Genomic DNA, 22769 nt, shown 5'->3' on the forward strand with positions numbered 1-22769 from the left:
GATCCCTACGACACGTCTACTGTTCCTGGGGATGGTTCTGGACACAGAACAGAAAAAAGTGTTTCTCCCGGAGGAGAAGGCCAAGGAGCTGTCATCTCTAGTCAGAGGCCTCCTAAAACCAAAACAGGTGTCGGTGCATCACTGCACGCGGATCCTGGGAAAATGGTAGCTTCCTACGAAGCAATTCCATTCGGCAGGTTCCATGCAAGAACCTTTCAGTGGGACCTATTGGACAAGTGGTCCGGATCGCATCTTCAGATGCATCGGCTGATAACCCTGTCTCCAAGGACCAGGGTGTCTCTGCTGTGGTGGCTGCAGAGTGCTCATCTTCAAGAGGGCCGCAGATTCGGCATACAGGACTGGGTCCTGGTGACCACGGATGCCAGCCTTCGAGGCTGGGGGGCAGTCACACAGGGAAGAAACTTCCAAGGACTATGGTCAAGTCAGGAGACTTCCCTGCACATAAATATTCTGGAACTGAGGGCCATTTACAATGCCCTAAGTCAGGCAAAACCCCTGCTTCAAAACCAGCCGGTACTGATCCAGTCAGACAACATCACGGCGGTCGCCCATGTAAACCGACAGGGCGGCACGAGAAGCAGGACGGCGATGGCAGAAGCCACAAGGATTCTCCGATGGGCGGAAAATCACGTGTTAGCACTGTCAGCAGTGTTCATTCCGGGAGTGGACAACTGGGAAGCAGACTTCCTCAGCAGGCATGACCTCCACCCGGGAGAGTGGGGACTTCATCCAGAAGTCTTCCAAATGATTGTAAACCGTTGGGAAAGGCCACAGGTGGACATGATGGCGTCCTGCCTAAATAAAAAGCTAGAAAGATATTGCACCAGGTCGAGAGACCCTCAGGCGATAGCTGTGGACGCTCTAGTGACACCGTGGGTGTACCAGTAGGTTTATGTGTTCCCTCCTCTTCCTCTCATACCAAAGGTACTGAGGATAATAAGGAGAAGAGGAGTAAGAACTATACTCATTGTTCCGGATTGGCCAAGAAGAGCTTGGTACCCGGAACTTCAAGAAATGATCTCAGAGGACCCATGGCCTCTGCCGCTCAGACAGGACCTGCTACAGCAGGGGCCCTGTCTGTTCCAAGACTTACCGCGGCTGCGTTTGACGGCATGGCGGTTGAACACCGGATCCTGAAGGAAAAGGGCATTCCGGAGGAAGTCATTCCTACGCTGATTAAAGCTAGGAAAGAAGTTACCGCAAACCATTATCACTGCATTTGGCGAAAATATGTTGCGTGGTGTGAGGCCAGGAAGGCCCCAACGGAGGAATTTCAGCTAGGTCGATTTCTGCACTTCCTGCAGTCAGGGGTGACTATGGGCCTAAAATTGGGTTCCATTAAGGTCCAGATTTCGGCTCTATCGATTTTCTTCCAGAGAGAACTGGCTTCACTACCTGAAGTTCAGACTTTTGTTAAGGGAGTGCTGCATATTCAACCCCCTTTTGTGCCTCCAGTGTGTCACAACTGAGGGCCTGAGCTGACGGGAGGCAGCCTCAGTTGTAGGGGCTGAGATGTACCGGAACCTGGGAGGTTGTATCAGACCCTTGGACATGTAAGTAACATGAATAATAACTGCCCGAAGGCGTGACCCCGACAACTTGGATAAAAGTCAATGATGTTTATTATGACAACTCCGCAACACAGCAGCAGTAAAAGAAAACATAAAAGTCAGCAAAGAATAAATACAGTTCCTGGGTACTACAGGGTGGCAGGAGCCACAGGGCACTGGTAGTGTGAGATAGTTCTAATAATCTTCTAGATGGAAAGTCCTTACCAGGCCCGACTGTAGCAATGGAGATAACCCAGGATTGTACCAGCTGGTGTTCCAGGAAAAGCTGGGCTGCTGTAGATAAAACGGCTGCTGTGGATACTGGCTGGAACCAGACTGTTGTTAGCACGGAGTGGATACTGGCTGGAACCAGTTAAATAATAAATGAACTTGGGAGCGATGAAATATGAGCTGAAATGTAGAGCTTGAGAGCGGAGAAATAATAATACCGGTGGAGAGTGGTAAACTGTAGAAAGGACACCGGCCCTTTAAGAGAAACTGTACTCTGCTGGAAGCTGGGCTGGAAGCAGGTAATGTTGTAGCTGGAAACAGATGAATCCAAAATGGATCGGAGAGTAAGGCTACACCGCAGGTGGAATGCTGGTGCGGGTCTCTATGGTGGAAGTCTTGAGACAGGAGCTGGAACCTGGAAGACAATCACAGGAGAGAGACAAACAGGAACTAGGTTTGACAACCAAAGCACTGACGCCTTCTTTGCTCAGGCACAGAATACTTATACCTGCAGCAAGGAAGGGATTGGCTAGGCAATTATGCAGATTTACAATGGTAACAACAGATTGGTGGAAATGAACAGGTGACAGAATCCAAGATGGCTGCGCCCATGCAGACACTTGGAGGGAAGTTTGGTTTGTAATCCATGTGGTAATGAAAACAGTAATGGCGGCGCCGGCCACTGGAGACAGGAGGCGCCAGGCTGACAGATGCACATCCAACCACGCGGACACAGCGGAGGCCGCGGCTGACGTAATCGCCACTCAGACACTCTGCATGCAGAAGTTCAGGGACGGCGGCGGAGGCCGCGGGAGACGCCATGCCAGGTGTAATATGGCGTTTACTGTGACAGCGTCCCAGAGTGACAGGAGAGGATACAGGAATGTACACATCAGGATAACAGATGGGATCCGGTCCTGGAGCGCTGAGCCAGCCTTAGGAGGCATCTGATGGGTAAGAAATGGCGTCCAGATACCCGGATCGTGACACAGTGGCACCTTGGGATCTCAACGTGGTGTTGGATTTCCTAAAGTCACATTGGTTTGAACCACTAAAAACCGTGGATTTGAAATATCTCACGTGGAAAGTGGTCATGTTGTTGGCCTTGGCTTCGGCCAGACGTGTATCAGAATTGGCGGCTTTGTCATGTAAAAGCCCTTATCTGATTTTCCATATGGATAGGGCAGAATTGAGGACTCGTCCCCAGTTTCTCCCTAAAGTGGTATCATCTTTTCATCTGAACCAATCTATCGTGGTGCCTGCGGCTACTAAAGACTTGGAGGCTTCCAAGTTGTTGGACGTAGTCAGGGCCCTGCATGTCTATGTTTCCAGGACAGCTGGAGTCAGAAAGACTGACTCGCTATTTATCCTGTATGCGCCCAACAAGTTGGGTGCACCTGCTTCAAAGCAGACTATTGCTCGCTGGATCTGTAGTACGATTCAGCTTGCACATTCTGCGGCTGGACTGCCGCATCCTAAATCAGTGAAAGCCCATTCCACGAGGAAGGTGGGCTCTTCTTGGGCGGCTGCCCGAGGAGTCTCGGCTCTACAACTTTGCCGAGCAGCTACTTGGTCGGGGTCAAACACGTTTGCTAAATTCTACAAGTTTGACACCCTGGCTGGGGAGGACCTAGAGTTTGCCCATTCAGTGCTGCAGATTCATCCGCACTCTCCCGCCCGTTTGGGAGCTTTGGTGTAATCCCCATGGTCCTTACGGAGTCCCAGCATCCACTTAGGACGTTAGAGAAAATAAGAATTTACTCACCGGTAATTCTATTTCTCATAGTCCGTAGTGGATGCTGGGCGCCCATCCCAAGTGCGGATTGTCTGCAATACTTGTATATAGTTATTGCCTAACTAAAGGGTTATTGTTGAGCCATCTGTTGAGAGGCTCAGTTGTTATCATACTGTTAACTGGGTATTGTATCACGAGTTATACGGTGTGATTGGTGTGGCTGGTATGAGTCTTACCCAGGATTCAAAATCCTTCCTTCTTGTGTCAGCTCTTCCGGGCACAGTATCCTAACTGAAGTCTGGAGGAGGGTCATGGTGGGAGGAGCCAGTGCACACCAGTAGTCAAAAGCTTTCTTTATAGTTGTGCCCAGTCTCCTGCGGAGCCGCTATTCCCCATGGTCCTTACGGAGTCCCAGCATCCACTACGGACTAAGAGAAATAGAATTACCGGTGAGTAAATTCTTATTTTTTTACATATGTGCACTTAAAGAGTAGATAATTATTGCTTATGGGGGCAGAATTATGTGATAACTTCATATGGAGGAAGGGGGAGATAATTTTATGATAATAAAATATTTTTTAGATATTTGGATGCTATTTGAGGCCATATAAGTTTATTAATTATGTGTGCATATGTATGCTGGCACTTGTAGTACCACAAGTATGCAGCATAATTGGTACCGACATCATTAATGAATTAATCAATAAATAATTATTGGCTAGATGGCTCACATGCAGTTTTCTTTCTAAACTGGTTTGGAGGTAGAAACCACAAGCAATTTCTGGCACTTTCAAACTTCTGCAGAAGAGAAAAAAAAAAAGATTAGCAGTAAAACTGGGTGCATAGTACAAAGGTTGAGAAACACGGTTCTTGCCCACAAACACTGTAAATATTTTAAACTGGTTTGGTATGTAATCCCTGTGGTCGGGATGCCGGCGGTCACATGACCGACAGAGGCATTCGAACACTGAAGATCCGACTGCTGGTGAGGTGAGTGCTCTCCCCTAACCCTTTAGGGGTGGAGTCTACGGCTAACCCTTGGGGGGTAGCAGCTATGGCAAACCACACCTGTAGTGCCCAACCCTCCCCCCAGCAGGCTCTAACTCCGATACTCACCTTCAAGATGTCGGGTGTTGGTGTTCCGGCGCCGCTGTCTTGAGTGGTGTTGGGATTCCGGCGTCGGTCACATGACTGCCGGTATCCTGATTGCCGGGATGCCAAACGCATCTCTTTCAAACATACAGTATAGTTCTGTAGTAGTACAATTTAAATATTCTACCCACATATTCATACACAATAAGGTCAAATTCTTCACAAGCCAATTAACCTACTAGTAAGTTTTTGGACTTCTTCAGGCAATAGAAGCACTTGGAGAAAACCCCACCCAACTGGGAAAAAAATGCAAACTCCACATAGTGCCTGCCCCAGCAACACACAATTCTGACAAAGAAATAATTGTGAGTTAATTTCTTTAGAAGAATGTTCTAATTGGAGATGTGCAGGTTTGGATTTACCCGGATCTCAACACATCATCTTATTGACTATCAGGCTGTCATGTGTTTTGGATAGCCAATAAGAAAAATCCAAATAAATCCGAAAGCGCACTAATTTGACATTAAGAACAGAGTAAGGGCCTAATTCAGACCTGATCGCAGCAACAAAATTGTTCTCTAGTGGGCAAAACCATGTGCACTGCAGGTGGGGCAGATATAACATGTGCAGAGAGTTAGATTTGGGTGGGGTGTGTTCAAACTGAAATATAAATTGCATTGTAAAAATAAAGCAGCCAGTATTTACCCTACACAGAAACAATACACCCCAGCAAAATCTTAAGGGCCCTACGCACAGCGTGATCCGCTGCTGAGCTGCCCGACGGCGGATGCGGCCAACGGGTGACCCGGCGGCGGGGGGGAGGTGGGATTGGGGAGTGAAGTTTCTTCACCCGGCTCCATAGCACTGCAGGCAAATATGGACAAGATCGTCCATATTGGCCTGCATGCACAAGCGACGGGGCACCAGCGATGAACGAGCGCGGGGCCGCGCATCGTTCATTGCTTGTCTTGTGCCTCCACACTGAAAGATATGAACGGAATCTCGTTCAATAATGAACAAGATCGTTCAGATCTTTCAGTCATAGGGTCTATAACTCTCTCTGCACATGTTATATTGTCAGTATGAAATGTCTCTCTCTCGTTATGGGAGAGCATGCATAGGATGTTTTGTTGCGAATGAGCAGCTGAAAATTTACCAAATTTGCAGTGACAAAAAGCAAGTTATGTTTATGTTACACGATCCCTTATATATAAGCAAGAATGTGTCTCACATTAATACAGACATCTTAGTATTGAAAGTGAGAGTGTTACAGAACATATATATTGGAGTTGAAATTATATTTGATGTATATTAGGTACATTTCCTGTGTTGTTATTTTTAAGGGATGCCCACAGGTAAATGAAATCTGTCAAATCAGTCTCACATTCATGTTGAATTTTAATTCCATAATTTATTTATTAACAGTTTTGTACAGAAATCACTCATATTATACAGCACTTTACAGAGAATACTTCAAATCATACCCTACCACTGTGCTGCTTATACTATATGGAGACAATTCAACTGAGGGCGAACGGGTTCAAAGGTCACGCAGGCCGACCTCTCTGTCTTCTGACAGAGATCCTGGCCTTGTCACTTCCCTGAAACGTAGGCGCCACACCTCCGTTTTGGGAAAGTGCAGCCATCGCTGCCCCCAAATCAGTAGCAGACTGTCAATCACGGTCAGTCTGCAGCTAATCTGCTGCTGACATTAAAGACCTGTACTGCACATGCGCAGTATGGGACCAGCGCATTTGCAAAGTACAAAATATTGGTACTTTGCGGCATGAGCCACAGCTAGATCCACCTCTGAATTAGGACCAGTGGGGGCGATTCAATGGCTTTTGCGTGCCCAATCTCCTGTCTGAGTGAATCACCCCCAGGGTATTTATACCCATATGGAAAACAGAAATGGAAGAAATTGAGTGCTCCTAATGTTTTCTGTATTTGAAAAAGTGATTGTGAATATAGCACTGAGCAATGTACACACGTGGTTCTATGTTAGTGAGTACATACAGAGGCAGAGATGCTGATATTCCACTCTTGCTGCTTCACTCTGTAAATGACTTTACTAGGCCCCCATATTCTCCAGGATCCAATATACTCCTGCTTACCTACAATGCCATCATCACCACTTCATACAGCTCAAACATCTTCTCAAAATACTCTCCCTTTGCCCTCCTAAACCTGACTCTCCAATAACCTCCTGTACCTTCTGCCTACAAAACTTCCTTGCAGATACCCACCAAAGGAATTCCCCAATTTGCCGAGCCAGTCTCTCCCACAGCACTCACATCATTAAATAATTTCTGAAAAACCCATCTCTCTACTAGATCCTGATCAGCAGTCTACACCACAGGTTCTCAAACTCGGTCCTCAGGACCCCACACGGTTAATGTTTTCCAGGTCACCTGAGATTTTGAAAATGTGACAGTTGGTGATACACAGTGCAGCGGGTGGTCTTCTGTTTGCCGGCGGTCGGGCTCCCGGCGCTCAGTATACCGGCGCCGGGAGCCCGACAGCCGGCATACCGACACTTATTTTCCCTCGTGGGGGTCCACGACCCCCATAGAGGGAGAATAAAATAGTGTGGCGCGCGTAGCGCGCCACCGTGCCCGTAGCGTGGCGAGCGCAGCGAGCCCGCAAGGGGCTCATTTGCGCTCGCCAAGCTGTCGGTAAGCCGGCGGTCGGGCTCCCGGCGCCGGGATGCTGGTCGCCGGGAGCCCGACCGCCGGCCAGCCGTAGTGAACCCAGTGCAGCTACTGGTTTACTTGGAAAACGTGAACCGTGTGGGGTCCTGAGGACCGAGTTTGAGAACCACTGGTCTACAGGATAGGAAAAGGAATGACTTTCAATGGGTACATACATTTACAATATTTAAAATAAGTAAAAGCTCAGTTATTTGGCCCAAATCTAGATACTGCAATTCAAAGCGCAATACAATTTTCTGTCTTACAAAGTTTAGTGGATATACTGCTGCCATTGAGGTGTAGAGGTTGTTGTTTTTTTCTCCAGATATACTGTATCTCATTGTTTATATACATGGTATACGTCATATGTGCTTGTTTGATTTTTATTTTTTTTATTTTATTTTTTAAAGAAATGTATTTATTACATATAATATACCGTTTACAGAAAGACCACTATTCGCACACTTCCTATGTGACAGGCAGGCTTCACTGTGGCTGTAAACTTGAGATTGCTTTTGCATAACAGCATTACCAGCTTGTTCCTTATCAGACGTGGTATAATTAGTGGTGTTCCTCTTAAGCAGGGGCAAGAAGAGGTGGGTTAAGTAGCATCGCTCTTCTCACTAGAACATCTCACAATAAACAAGGTCTCTAGGTATAAGAGGAAGGATGCTGCGGTAGTAGAACTAAATTGAGAACTAAGGGTTTTGGAATTCAGCACAAGGTTGTTTGGGAGAATTTTATTTGATTCCAAGAGATTTCGGTTTATATTTGATAGCTTAATAACAATAATTTAATAGAGATTGTATAATTTTGTTCAGATATCTTTCTCTCTATATAGAGAATAGAGAAGTGCACTCACCAGATAAACAAATCGTTTTTCAGTAAACAACGTGACAACATGATTGTGAGTCTACGTTTCAGTCCAATCCGGACCTTCGTCAGGACAAACATCTCATCATCCGTTACAGCAACTGACAATATTCCATGTCAAACCAGCATCTCATACATACATACATACATACATACATATATATACATATATATATATATATATATATATATATATGTATATCGCATACACATGACACCACAAGCCCTCACTCACACAATGTGGACAGTTTACCAAAATACCTTGCAGCATATAAAAAATAACACACACACACACACACACACACACACACACACACACACACACACACACACACACACACACACTAATGGTCTTGATATTAAGGAAATATTCTCTAAACTGATACAAAGACCTACAGTGAGTGACACTACTATTGTTACAGATACACACTAGCATACTGTATAGAGATAGAGGTTTTTCATTCCAACAAGCTTGCTTATCAGCATGTACTGTACAGCAAAATGCTGCCAAACACAAAAGGTTATTAAATTTAACATTTTTTTTTTTTTTTTAAATCAAATGAATTCAATTTCTTCTTTTGTATCACTGAGAATGTCTTTAGAATAACCGACTAGTACTGGAAGAAAGTAGAAATTTTGGGTAAGTAAAATAATGATTTAATATAGGAGTCCTAGAATCCCAATTTTAATCCATTGTTTAGCATAAAATACATATTTATTGGAAACAAACATAAAAACTTACTTTTTGAGGTGCAATATTAAAAAGGTAAAACATACAATCTATACATAATATAATACAAATATAAACTGTTTAAATACATATATATTTTATAATGGTTGTAATAATAGGGTAATTAAAACACATCACGTTTTCTTAGATCTGCTGTAGGGTCATTCTCTCTTATTTACCACATTTTATTGATGTTCTAGCATAAATTCACAATACAGAGACACACCTACATGCATTTAAGCATTTGTGTAGATCATTAAGTGGATACTACTGCTAAATCAACAAACAAACAAACAAACAAACAAACAAAGTAATGCTATTAGCTTTATGCTTAAGGGTTTTTGTGTTATGTTCAGGAACATTTTTATTCAGCTTTTTATTTTATTTTTTAAACAGAAAAAACAAGAGCAGTATTTATTAAGGATCAAAAATGTGCTTGGGGAAAATATTACATTTAACCCAGAGATTCTCAGTTATCATAATAAGTCGTACCTCTACAAAAATTGTAATCTACATCTTCATAATAGACATAGAAGCATCTTCTGTATAATTGAAGAACTTTACAACAATTGAATTCTACCTGAATACATCTAAAAGTAAAAATATACTTGAAAGATACAAATAATAAGTGTTACTAATGCAGTCATAGTGACTGCTGTCTGCTAGTTCTTTTTATTCAAGCTATAGGAGAATAATTCGTAATGAATGTATTACAACTTACATTATATGCAAATGCCAGTTGTATTGGAACAGTTGTATTACAAACATAATGCAATAGATTCAGGGGTTACTTTTACAGAATTCATACAAGGACGATAACTTGGTGCGAGTTTAAAAAAAATGCATAACAGACCATATAAATAAGGTCTTATAACGGAATTATTTACAAAGGCTTCTGTTCCCTTTCATACAAAACAATTGAACTATATTCATTTTAAATAATAATTGTTTGATCACAATGATTTGTAAGGAAAAAAATATTTAAGACGGTCCAAAAAAATGCGAGTTAAGATGTCTTAGAAAATCTTCTCCTGATCTAGTCGATGGTGGGAAAACAGCTTGGCAGAATTCACATACATCCGAAAAGACCTGTTCACACTTCTCATTGGTTGGAATGGATAGGTCGTCTTCTTGAGGCGACAATGGTTCCCAAACAGACTGCAAGAGAAGAAATATAATTTATATTGCGAGGTGTGGAATGTTCAACATGAACCATTAATTCTGATACAATATTTAAGCCAGAGTGGAAAGATTTATTTTATACATTAGAATCGGGTACTAAAATTTAATTTTACTGACAAACCGTTCATTCTATACAAATACAGAATCAGCGTGGCAATTTAAGTGACATTTAAGAAACAAGGGAAGTCAAGAAGACAATCATGGTGTTTTAAAGCCGAAGTAGGCTACAATTGCAGGACTAAAAAGGATAAGGACAGAATAAAAAATGAAAACAAACAACACAGAGGAATATTTATAACTGGATTTTTTTTTTTTTTAAATGAGAACACCCCAGTTTCTGCACTTTAAAGGACTGATTCAGTATTGTTAGCAAAACAAAAAAAAGCACTCAACTGGGCAAAACCATGTTGAACTGCATGTGGAGCAGATGTAACATGTGCAGAGAGATTTAGATTTGGGTGGGGTGTGTTCAAAATGAAATCTAAATTGCAGTGTAAAAATAAAGCTGTTTAACAGTTGTCAACTACATACAAAAGCAGCCAGTATTTAGCCTGCACAGAAACAACATAACCCACTCAAATCTAAATCTCTCTGCACATGTTACATCTGCCCTACCTGCAGTTCAACATGGTTTTGCCCAGTTGTGTGCTTTTTTTGTTTTGCTAACAATACTGAATCAGTCCTTTAAATTGCTAAAGTGAGATTGTCCCTGTACACAACAAAGATTATACTGTGCTAATATTTATTATGAATACATAGCAAACTACAAGCTACTCTTATAAAATCCGAATTGCCTATTTGTAGTTTATCATGGTTTGTTTGTTTTTTTGTCATTATATAGACCATAGAAGTGACCATATTTGATATATGTGATGCACCAAGATACAGACAAGGACAAATTTGCTGGTACACTTATAGCTCACTGAAACAATGCTTAATTCCTCCTAAAAAGTCATGAAATTAAAAGCTATTGTCTTATGTATACCTGCATGCATGTTCCATGTCACAAAATAAAGCAAAGAAATAGTAAAGAGAGAAATTATTGCTTATTCTCCAAAGATATTCTAAAATAGCCTGGGCATGTTTGTTGGAAACCCTAAGAAAAATGTATAATTAATTGGATTCTAATGATATTTCAAATGAATTGCTTTCTTGAATTAGCATCACACATGCTAAATTCAAGTCTTTAAGATGTCTTCATTCCTCTAATCAGAAAAGTAGTCATTCTGCTGCTTGGCGTCATCCTGTGCACCACACTGAATATGGACCAGAGAAAGCAAAGCAGAGAGTTGTCTGAGGAGATCAGAAAGAAAATTATATCCACACATGTTAAAAGGAAAGTCTTTAAGATCATCTCCAAACAGCCTGATGTTCCAATGACTGCAGCTGCAATTATTAAGAAGTTTAAAGTCAATAGGACTGTATTCAAACACTGGATGTGGCTGCAAGAGGAAAAAATCATCCCTAGATTAAACAGAAGAATAGGGAGAATGGTAGAAAAAGAGCCAAGAAAAACTTCCATAGGAGATACAAGCTGAATGCCAAGGTACATTAGGATCTGATCACATCATTAAACACCTTTTTTGAGCAACAGTTGAAGACCTAGGAGGACTCCACGTTTGAAATAACAAAACCCATAAAAAAGAAAACTGGAATGTGATAAAATGCATATTGACACAGCACAATACTTCAGGGACAGTACCATTTGAACAGATGATTAAAAACTGGAGCTTTTTGCCAAATCACATGAGCTCTATGTTCACAGATATAAAATAAATGATGCTTTTAAAGAAAAGATAACCATACTTATTGTGAAACATGGAGAATCAGGGGCGTAACTAGAAGTTAGCAGGCACAAGAGCAAAATTGTCAAAGCCCCCCTCCGGTCCATATTTTGCAGGTGAGGGGCAGGTCCCGGAGGCTATGTGGACGCTTTTGCAACTGTTCCCCTGGCACCCACTTTAGCTACACCCTGGTGGAGGAGGCTCAATTATGTTTTGGGGTGATTTGCTGCATATGGCATGGGGTGCTTTGAATCTGTGCATGGCACAATGAAATCTCAAGATTAACAGGGCATTCTGGAACAAAATATACTGCCCAGTGTCAGAAAGTACTGTCTCAACAGTAAAAAGGCCAAAAACACACAGCTAAAAGCACCAGTGATGCAGAAGAACAAAACATTGGACTATTCTGAAGTGGCCTTCTATGAGCCCTGATCTGAATCCTATCAAACATCTGTGGAAAGAGCTGAAATGTGCCGTCTGGAGAAGGCACCCATCAAACCTGATACAGATGATGCAGAAGTCTCACTCAAAAGGCAGTGCAACAAAATATTAGGCTAAGGGCCCCATCTTTTGTGTCCATGCTAGTTTCATGTGCTTTATTTAAAATATTCTGTTGAATCACAAATCAAACACAAAGTCTGATTTCTATTAATTATGGAATAAACAATAAGGATGTCAATTTATTTAGTTACTATCAAGTTATATCAGAGAAAAAAAAATGTTCTTCATTTTTTGTAGAAGGGTACCATCAAATTTGACTACGTCTGCACTGTTCAAGATTTTTTCTTTTTCATGAATAAGATTAGTAGGGCGAAATATAAAACCTTTAAAGGAATAAACATTGTAAAGCTCCTATTTGGCATTCTTCTGGCATAATAAAGAACCTGTCAGGTGGTGGTGGATGGTTGGAACCATATAAAAGACTATTTCTGTACTGTATGTGACACTATAGAATATAAAAAATAAAGAAAAAGAAAGGGTTGAACATTTCAGCACATGTGAGCTAAAAAAAGAACCACAGTCACAATTCATACCATGGAATGACAACAGGAAGTTTGTAAAGGGCATATAGTTTAAAGTGGAAAAAAAGGGAGGGGATGGATAAATAAGCACAACTCGCTTCTAATAACTGGAATATGGAACATTTTGGATATACTATTTGGGGGGGGGGGGGGGGGATAGTAAACAATAGTTCTCTCATCTGGAAACTACTGTGATGATAGAAAGACCACCCACTCACTGATGTGCTAGAGTGGGGGTAATAGCGGATCTCACTTTTTAAACATGTTTGGTAGCACCACACTAGCCAATCAGTGGCGCGACTCCAAATGCTGCCAAACATTACCAGCTGGGACTCACTGGCAGTAGGTGTGGTTCCCCTACTTGAATTTTGGACTGTGCTGCAGACCCTCCTCTGGAGCTGCCACTGCTAGCCATTACAGTCCAGCATGAAAGCTTTCAGTTTTTAGTGTTTAGCAAGTTTCTTCTTCACATTTACAAGAAAAAAAATAAAAACGAAGCCTTTGCCATATTAATGCAATTTTATGCTTTTTCCCAAAAGGTACGTATAAACATGTAACAGTTGATGATCATTTTCATCACTGCTAGGAAAAGTATCACAGTCTACCAGAGTTGCTATGTATCCCTATCATCATTTACAGCTAAATAACCCGCGCTGCTTAGTTTTATAAATAACTTTGTTTTGTAACAGAGCTTTTTTTTTCTGTCGATGGGTTGGGGCACAAACATATGGACCATATGGGATCTCTTGAGCATATCGTGAGATGTCCACGTTAATATGTCAACCTCCAGAGTGGAGGAAAGTTGAGTACAGCTGTCTGTATTGGATGTTTTAAGTAACAGATTAAAGCATATTGAGATCGGAGAAGGGAATTACTTGGCAGTATGTTAATGTGATGACTACATGTTGAAGCATTGCATGGACCTCCATTATCTGCAGAAATAATGCGTGTTGCTCCCAATTGTGTTTTCAGTTGTCAGAAAACTTTTGTCTTAGATATTTTTTCAACAGTGTTGCTTTCCCACAATTCCTGGTGCTGTGATTGTCGTTATTCTGGTCCACAAACCACAGGCTATCATATAAAATAAAACACTAATGGAGATTATTTAATAGCTTCGTAAATGGAATACGTGCTATCATGCAAAGCAACGAGGTTCATTATCATATTAACCTGATCACACTAGACCAGGGATACCCTGCAAAGGTTCTAACAAACTAATCTGGCAATAAAACAGCAAAGAACTAGGGGCCACAGATGAGGGCTTGGAGGGACATCTGTGACCATCATAGTACTAGACAGATAAAAACAAAGTCAGCTGGCTCATATGGATTACATCATTGCACCAGGTTATTAATTAAGTCCCAAGTAGACAATACAGAAAATGTATATTTTGATCGTCTAGGACAGTGGTTCTCAAACTGTGTGTGCCGTGACACCCTGGGGTGCGTCAGGACACTTGCAGGGGTGCCTTTGATTGGTGGTCCAGAACCAATTAAAATTATTTATGGTCAATGTAATAGGCAAAACCAGTGCTGGTGGCTGTCAAGCATAAAACATGTGGATAAACAGAATCAAATCTTATCCCTCACCACACAATTGAACCTAATGATGACATATAAACACAATTTACTTAATTTAATATTTCTTTCTAAATATCTCAGTAAGAAACTTTTGGCCTAGGGGTGCTGTGAAAAAAAAATCTGATACTCTAGGGTGCCATGATTCAAAAAAATTTGGGAACCACTGGTCTAGAACAATAACTCTTGAAAATGATCGGGTAGGCACAAGTATTACAATGGTTGTCATTATAGAGTGGTAACATAGTATCCTCCTACTAAACTCTCCCTCCACATCATCTCCATCTCAGTCCAATGAGAGCATCTTCCCCGAGTACAGGGTCGGACTGACCCATAGGTCTATAGGGGAAATCCCTGGTGGGCCTCACTGCTTGAGGGCCCCAACCCCTCCTCTATGGATCAGTAACTTTGTGGAGTAGGATCATGGACAAACTTGAGGGCTTGGTTTGTTTCTATGGAAACTACACTAAAGCTAGGTATACACCTAAAGAGTTATCTGTCTGGTGGTAACAAAAATCTTGTAATATATGGGAGCAATGACAATAAGCCATATGCTCCCAAATGCTGGAAAATGGCCAAAAATGAATGTTTGGATAAATTTGATAAATCAAACACATTTAACCAATTTGTCTGAACAACCACTAACTGTTTTGCAGTGTTTGGGAGCAAATGGACGATTGTCATTTGCTCTCATACCAGATTTTTGTTTCCACCAGGCAGATAAATCTGTTGGTCTCTACTCAGTTTAAAATTAACACTCTTGCCAATCAAGGTGGGTGGTCTGTCAGGGCCTTGTTCTTTGCATGTCCTCTCTAATGGTTGGCCAAGTCCCTCTGTGATGGCTGGCCAGACCCCCTCAGGTGACTGGCCACACCTCTTAAGCTTGAGGCCCTACCACTGCATTCCTTGGTGGGCACTTCCTGGCCCAGTACAACATTACTTTTGTATATACTCAGGCAGTATATACAATGCATTCTAATATATCAACCTAATTCTAACATTAAATATGCAGAAACTGTCACGGTACTTCTTAGTCATCGACAGGACGTGCTTTCATCAGAGTCCGTGTTTGGCAACTGTAGTACGTAACCCAGAAAAAAAACAAAAAACCTTATTGCTATATTACACACTTTCTAATAAATCTGTCCCTATGAGTGGTAATTTTATAATAAGAGTTGTACTTACTTCCCCCAAGCTCTAACCCGAGTACACTACAAAATAATAAATGACAGTGTTATGCTAATATGCATCCGATAGAGTGGGAATACTAGTGCAGTTTGGGTAGGCATGATTTCATAGTATGCAGTCACCTTGTGAACAGGATGCCACGTCAATGCTGCACTTACTGGTGATGCCGTACCCTCTGCACGTGAATTGCTTGTGATTTATTTGTTTGTGCACATAAGATGGGGAGGTGTTTCTGCTGTATTAAAGAGGTTTTTAAAATTTTACTTATGTTTAATATCTTTTGTGATTGTTGCAAATAATACAAATTGTTAAAAATAAGGGCATGATGCATAAGTGTATAAACCACGGACATAGTTGGTGTAGTGGTTAGCATTGCTGCCTCTTAAATTCCTAATGAAGTCACTATCTATATGAAGTTTGATGCTCTCTGCATATTTGTGTGGGTTTCCTTCCAAAATCCAATAAAATACTTGTAGGTTAATGGACTTAAAAAATGAACCCTAGTGTGTATGTGTGTCTATGTGACAGTATAGTTTATAAGCTACGCTGAGGCAGGGGGGTGTGGATCATCAAATCGACAGTGTCTAGGTCGACAATGTTTAGGTCGACCACTATAGGTCGACAGTCACTAGGTCGACAGGGTTGGAAGGTCGACAGGGGTTTTAAGTCGACATGTGCTAGGTCGACAGGTCAAAAGGTCGACATGAGGTTTTTGGTTTTTTTGTGCTGTTTTCTGCGTACAGTGACCGGGAAGCCGAATTAGTGCACTGTGTCACTTCGCTCGCCATGCTCCGGGCAAGGCAATCGTAGTCCACGTGGATTGTTAAGTATGAAAAAGTAAAAAAAAAAAGAAAAAAATGTGAAAAACTCATGTCGACCTTTTGACCTGTCGACCTAGCACATGTCGACCTTGTGACTGTCGACCTAGACAGTGTCGATCTTCAGACCGGATCCCGGGGCAGGGGCTGAGTTAAATGACTGAAATACTCGTTTTGAATGTGTATACACTATATAGATAACGTAATAAATATGGTGGCTGACTGACTGAAATCTCAATATACTTACCATTCAGAGAGATATCCTATCACATGCAGTGATTTACCGCACCACAATAACAGTCTTTCAGCCCGATAATACTATCTAGCTATCCAATTACAGCCCATTTTTACCGTGTGTTAAATCACCGATTACCGGGTGACAACAAATGGGATCCGTGATAAGTTAGCGGACCCATGTGTTACCGCGCGATATCGGGTCTTCCGCTGCACGTGCCCGAGGCGGATAGCCCAGGGGGAATCCGTTAGCTGCGGTAATTCAATGCCGCTAATAGGATACCACCCTTTGCCTATGGTCACATATGGGGGTACTTATTAACTGGGTGTGGACAGATAAACAATTTCACTGCTGTAAAAATATGTTCTAGCATATTGAGATTATTATTTCAACAACTGTTAGTGTTGAAAATAGTTCACCATAATTAAAAAACATTGTTTTAAGTTATTGAATACTGTAAATTCTAAACTTAATAATCAGTCTATAGAAAATTATTATTTATTTTGCTCATAAACCATGGACCCAAATGCAGGAAATGAAATACAAGTTATGGGAAAAAATGAAATACAAAAATAAAAAAACATTCTTTCACAAATGATTTTGAAGCTCACAAAGTCATCTCAAGATCCCCCCTTCACCCTGGTGCGAAAGTCAATTATCTAACCTTCTGCCCTGTGCCTTTTGACAGCTCAACACCAATTCACTTGCATTTTTTTCTTTTTTTTTTTTCTTTTTTTAAAGCTGCCTACTTTTCTATCAAATTGTAATTACATAGCAGCTGTTTCTTGTGTTTCGGTATGGGAAAAATATACAATGCATACTGACACCTAGTGGACAAACAGGATAAAGCAGGACAAAAGCACCACAATTCTAAACAATAACACATTGAAAACTTAACTGGAACAAAAGCATAAAAGTTAGCGAACGTTCCACATTATTTTTAAAATACTACATAATTGTATAAAGGTTCTTATTTCAGCACAAGGTGCCTGATGAAGAGAGAATTTAGCAAATCAATTCAATAAACTAGTACAAAGCTTCAAACAGTATAACCATATAGAGAGATATTCTTACACTTATTGTAGGTTTCAAATACAATATATTGTTTATTAGCGTGCTAGGATAGTCCTAGTTTGTGCCCCTATAAAAAAAGGATGGTAGGTTCACCATCTATTTTTATTCTCAGCGCTTAGTTACTATTTAATAAAAAAAAGGATTTACAATTAAAAGTTGGGCATACACTGCACAATAATAATCTAAACCAGGTGAACAAATGACTGGTTTGAATGATTATTATTCAGCGAATGATACTGAGGCGGAGAAGTCTCAAACCTTTGAGAGATAAAGTGCAGAAACTGCCCATTGCAACGAATCAGATGTAATTTTAGAGACTGTGCAAGTGAAAGGATAGATAGAAGCTGATGGCTACTGGCATCTTCTCCATTTTATCTCTCTTGAAGGTTTGAGACATCTCCCCCTCAGTACTATTTGTCATATTCATCTGAGTGACTAACGTGCACTGCCTGAAAACTGCTGAAAATTGCTCTGGATAGTTTGGTTTGGGTTTTAAACCTGTTCCGATCCACCCAACCGTTTTTTCAGGTGTGAATAGAGATCAGCTCCATACATTGTGCAGTGAAAGTGCCCCTTGAAAGCTCCTCAAGTACACACAGACGGCTTTCTAGTGCGTGTTTAAATGGAAGAAAAAATGCATAGCATCACACTGTGTTTCATGTACACACTATGTTTTTTCAACAAGCTAAAAAAAATATCTATTTGAATTTTGATTAAGAAAAAAATAGAAATACTTCTTTTCTGTATTTTATGGTGTTCACAATAATCTCCTATTTAAAGTAATGTACACCAATGTATGTAAATACTAAATATTATGTCCGGTATCAATTAGTTTAATATTATATATAATTTTTTTTTTCAACTGTAAAGGATTATACTGTAACAAGGATTGTTTAGGCTTTTGTTATTGTTAAAGTAGCAATTATTGACAAGGTGAAACCAGGTTGGTTTTGCCTTGTAAATGATTGGCATTTTACAAACCTGAGCATTTTCACACAAGCTCCCCCACCTTCGGATTCTCGCACCCTATTACATTTACCCCAAAGTATTTAGAATGTACTGTTATACCACAAAGGCCAAGGTGTGCCTGTAACCATGTCAGGGTTAAGGGGGGGAGCAGCATAATGTAGACTATGTTAGCATGTTGTTTCTAAAGCCAACAGTGATGACTGTGACCATATTTTTCTCCTAGATTAATATAGATGTTTGCGATGATTTATAGGCTGAGCAGGCACAAATTCACTAGCTACTGTACATCATACACGAGAATAGCTATGTGCACCCCTGCCAAAGACCACACCATAATTATCTAACAGATTAGTCATAAATACTGTGGAAAATATAAGAAAGCCTGATTCATTACCATATTTTCCTTGTTCCTAAATGTGAATGTTCCTGAGCACCTACTGTTTACTAATATGAAATGACTTTACTTTCTATCTGACTATATATACCCATATTATGTTTTGTTTTCATCTGTAGCAAAATGACAGTATAGTACGTTTCATAGATTAGTATTCTAAGCTTAAACTATTTCAGAATGACAACTGTAGCCACCTTTTGGAATATAAGGGCTTGATCTATGGGGCCGGATGTAATGGAGTGTGGGACGGCCAGAGCGCCGAGATTCTGGTGGAACTCAACATTTTTTAAAGCAGCAAACATTTACAAGGTAAAACAAACCTGGTTTTGCCTTGTAAATGTTTGCTGCGTTAAAAAATAAAATAAAAAAATCACGAGTCCGGCCAGAATCTCAGAGCTCCGGCCGTCTCGCACTCCATTACATCCGGCCCATGGTGTATATCAACAGCAAACATCTTTGGTTTGTCCATGGACAACTGGTTTGTCCTGGACGCTCTTACGCAATGTACAGTATTACAAGCTTTTTTTGTCACCGTATATTGGTAATAATTCAGATCTGATCGCAGCAGAGAATTTGTTAGCAGTTGGGCAAAACCATGTGCACTGCAGGTGTGGCAGATATAACATTTGCAGAGAGAGTTAGATTTGGGTGGGTTATTCTGTTTCTGTGCAGAGTAAATACTGGCTGCTGTATTGTTACACCGCAATTTAGATTTCAGTTTGAACACACCCCACCCAAATCTAACTCCCTCTGCACATGTTATATCTCCCCCCCCCCCCCCCCCCCTCCCCGCAGTGCACATGGTTTTGTCAAACTGCTAACAAATTTGCTGCTACAATCAGGTCTGAATTACCCCCATTGACACTGCACTGCTTGCAATCTAATTGGTGATGATTTGGTCAAAGTTATAAAAAAAATGTGTGTTCAAAGTCACAATTATTTCAAACCTGCCCTCTTCACCTTACACTACAGAATACGGATAAGAAATAAAGACAGATTAAAAAATAACGCAGGTTATATACAAACATAAATCATGACTTCTACACAAACATAAATGACTCATTGATAACATATAAACATTAAATTACCCGGTGAGGTCCCCGAACTGTCCTCTCTGTCGCTCTTGCAAATTCATCCACGCCAGGAATATCTGGAATGCTGAAAGTGTTTGTGCATGTCCCAACTGGGCTTTTAGCCAGCAATAAAAGACTGCCATCCTCTGCAGCTGGCACAACCGTGTCTTTATAGTTTGTTTCTAGCCCAACAAGCTTATGGTTGTCCAAGTGGCTTGGTGTTTTTGGTGAGCGCGGAGAGTAGGGTGGGCTGCACCTGGCCGCATTGTAGTTCTTCAGGTGAAGGGGAGCTTCAGAGTTAATTTTGTTACAATTCATGTTCTCTCCTGTAGCAGGAATAAGAACTGGTAGATTTTCTGTAGAACTCTTTAAAAATTCAGACTCATTGCTGCTTGGTGGGAACTTAACACTGAAGGTTGAGAGGGATTCCACAGAGGTGGTAACTTCGTCATCTGGTCCAATGCCCCGTGGAGTAATTGGTGCAAACCGTGATCTTACCATCTTACCATTTGGCTTCTGTGTGGGGGGCGCTTCCTCGTTTTCCTCGTCCGTGCACTGGACGGGCATGGAAAACTGCAGAGGAACATCTGCAAGGAACCAAAACATTGAGTATAATTATATATTTCATTTACAAAGTATATTATTAAGATGGAAACAACCAAACTGGCCAAGTGCAGTTATGCAGAGTACCCTCCAGGCAGACACAAAGGGACATATTCAATAAGGCACAAGCTGCTGTTATCAGCTCATAGTGTGCAATTAGCAGCACATCATGGTATACAGACTTGGGCTAAATTTCCATTTGTTTAAGATGTCCAACACGTTTTATTTTACAGATGAACCTTATCCCTCATGTTTGGCTGGCTCGTACGATGGTTAGGTTGAATGGAAATGGCAGCCATCCAATCAGTTTATCCCACACATACTGCTAATAACAGTGTACACATAATCAGCCCTGGCGTCAGCCATGAAGGAGTGACCATTGCCACCACTAACACTGCAGTGTCTCTCCAGCTTTGGACATGGACCTCTGCTGTTCTGCTAGCTTGGGTAGAAGTGTGCCCATTGTGAAATAAAACTGTTGAATTATTCAGGATGATCATGGAAACCAAAACCCATTTTCATTCATTATAACTCACCCAAAAGAGTAAGGAATTTAATGACCACATATTCACATTTATTGTGGCTAGCCAAGTGACTCCGCAACAACGGTGAGCCAATTACACAACACTCCCATCCAATACTGCAACCGGCTTTTTGGAAAGCTACGCTCCCCATTGCTGCTCCCCATTGCAGCTGACGATCTGTCTCCTTTTAAATATGCAAACAGCACTGTAACTGGGAATTTCTACAAAGAGAATTGTGTCTGGCCACCTCTTACTCTATTAGGGCTATTGCAACTCATACTTATGGGCAAGGTAGGTGACCTCTGTATCTAGCCACTACTATGATTAGATGGATTTACCTTCAACTTCGAGTTGCCACTGTAAACAAAGAACACATAATGACTATCAATGCACAAAGTCACCTTGATAAAATATTACATGCAGAGATAGAGCTTTGGAATGTGGCATGAAAGGGTTACAGTTTGGTAGAAATATTGCTCTTCATACACACTAAAATATAAAGACATCATACGATTATCAGATGCAATTTCTTTCTTGAAAAACGTATTCAGCTGGCTGCTTTGTTCTCTTGTTAACTTGCAAATCCGATTGAATTCTTCCTTTAGATCGGAGAAAATCTGTTCAACACCTTGCCTGCATATAGAAAATTTCATTGAGGAGCGTTCAGATGTGCAAATCTCTTTTCAGAATGAAAGTGTAACCCATAACTTTAAGGGTATCATACGCTAAAGAAAACATATCCCTGATAATGCCCCAAAATCTAAACCTTTTTACTGAAGCAGTCTGCTACACACAAAAAAAAAAGCCCAAGTAGCCCCATACATATTAGTTGTCATCACGCTGTAAATACTGCAGTGTCTATGACCACACTCTGCATATTTAAACTCCTTTTACAAGTGCATACAACAGTATTCACAAAAAAAAAAAAAAAAAAACACCAATAGAATAGACACAGATTAACAGTATATACACGCTACTAATACTGGATATTAAACACTATTAAAAATTGTCCACTAGAACTGTATATGGGCTTTTTAAAGATTCTAACCATTAGCTACAAGCTTACAGACGGCCAATTTAAAAAAAACAAAAAAACATTTTCACTTGTCAGTAAAAAATGGAGGACAGTAAAGATCCTGCAAACGTGCGATCATCAACTTTCACTTATTTATATTTACAATTGTAGACGTAGATATGTTCAATCCTGGCCAAATTTGGCAGCTAGTCATCAGTAACAAAACAATTGGAACTATATGAATATATTTGCAAGGGATGAAAACTACCAGCAGACTATGGTGATGAATATTAATAATGAACGCGTGTTAGAGACGTCAATATAACAACAAGTGAAGATTACTCCATTAGGTAAAGCCGCAGACTTCTCGGGCAGTGCACACAACATAT

The 22769-nt window shown here is 40.9% G+C and overlaps 1 protein-coding gene across 2 annotated transcripts in view; it reads right to left on the reverse strand.

The window, feature by feature from the left end:
* Positions 1-8861: 8861 nt before the first annotated feature.
* TANK (TRAF family member associated NFKB activator) overlaps positions 8862-22769 on the reverse strand; it is a 164538-nt gene continuing 150630 nt past the window's right edge. For both annotated transcript variants that reach the window (XM_063933643.1, XM_063933642.1), the window contains exons 8-10: positions 21877-21998; positions 20254-20825; positions 8862-10080 (exon numbers count right to left, since the gene is read on the reverse strand). In XM_063933643.1, coding sequence (XP_063789713.1) covers positions 9904-10080; positions 20254-20825; positions 21877-21998 — 871 coding nt within the window. In that variant the 3' untranslated portion in view covers positions 8862-9903. The remainder of the gene's footprint in view (positions 10081-20253; positions 20826-21876; positions 21999-22769) is intronic.

The sequence above is a fragment of the Pseudophryne corroboree genome, chromosome 7 (genome assembly GCF_028390025.1).
Source record: "Pseudophryne corroboree isolate aPseCor3 chromosome 7, aPseCor3.hap2, whole genome shotgun sequence".
Lineage (NCBI taxonomy): Eukaryota > Metazoa > Chordata > Amphibia > Anura > Myobatrachidae > Pseudophryne > Pseudophryne corroboree.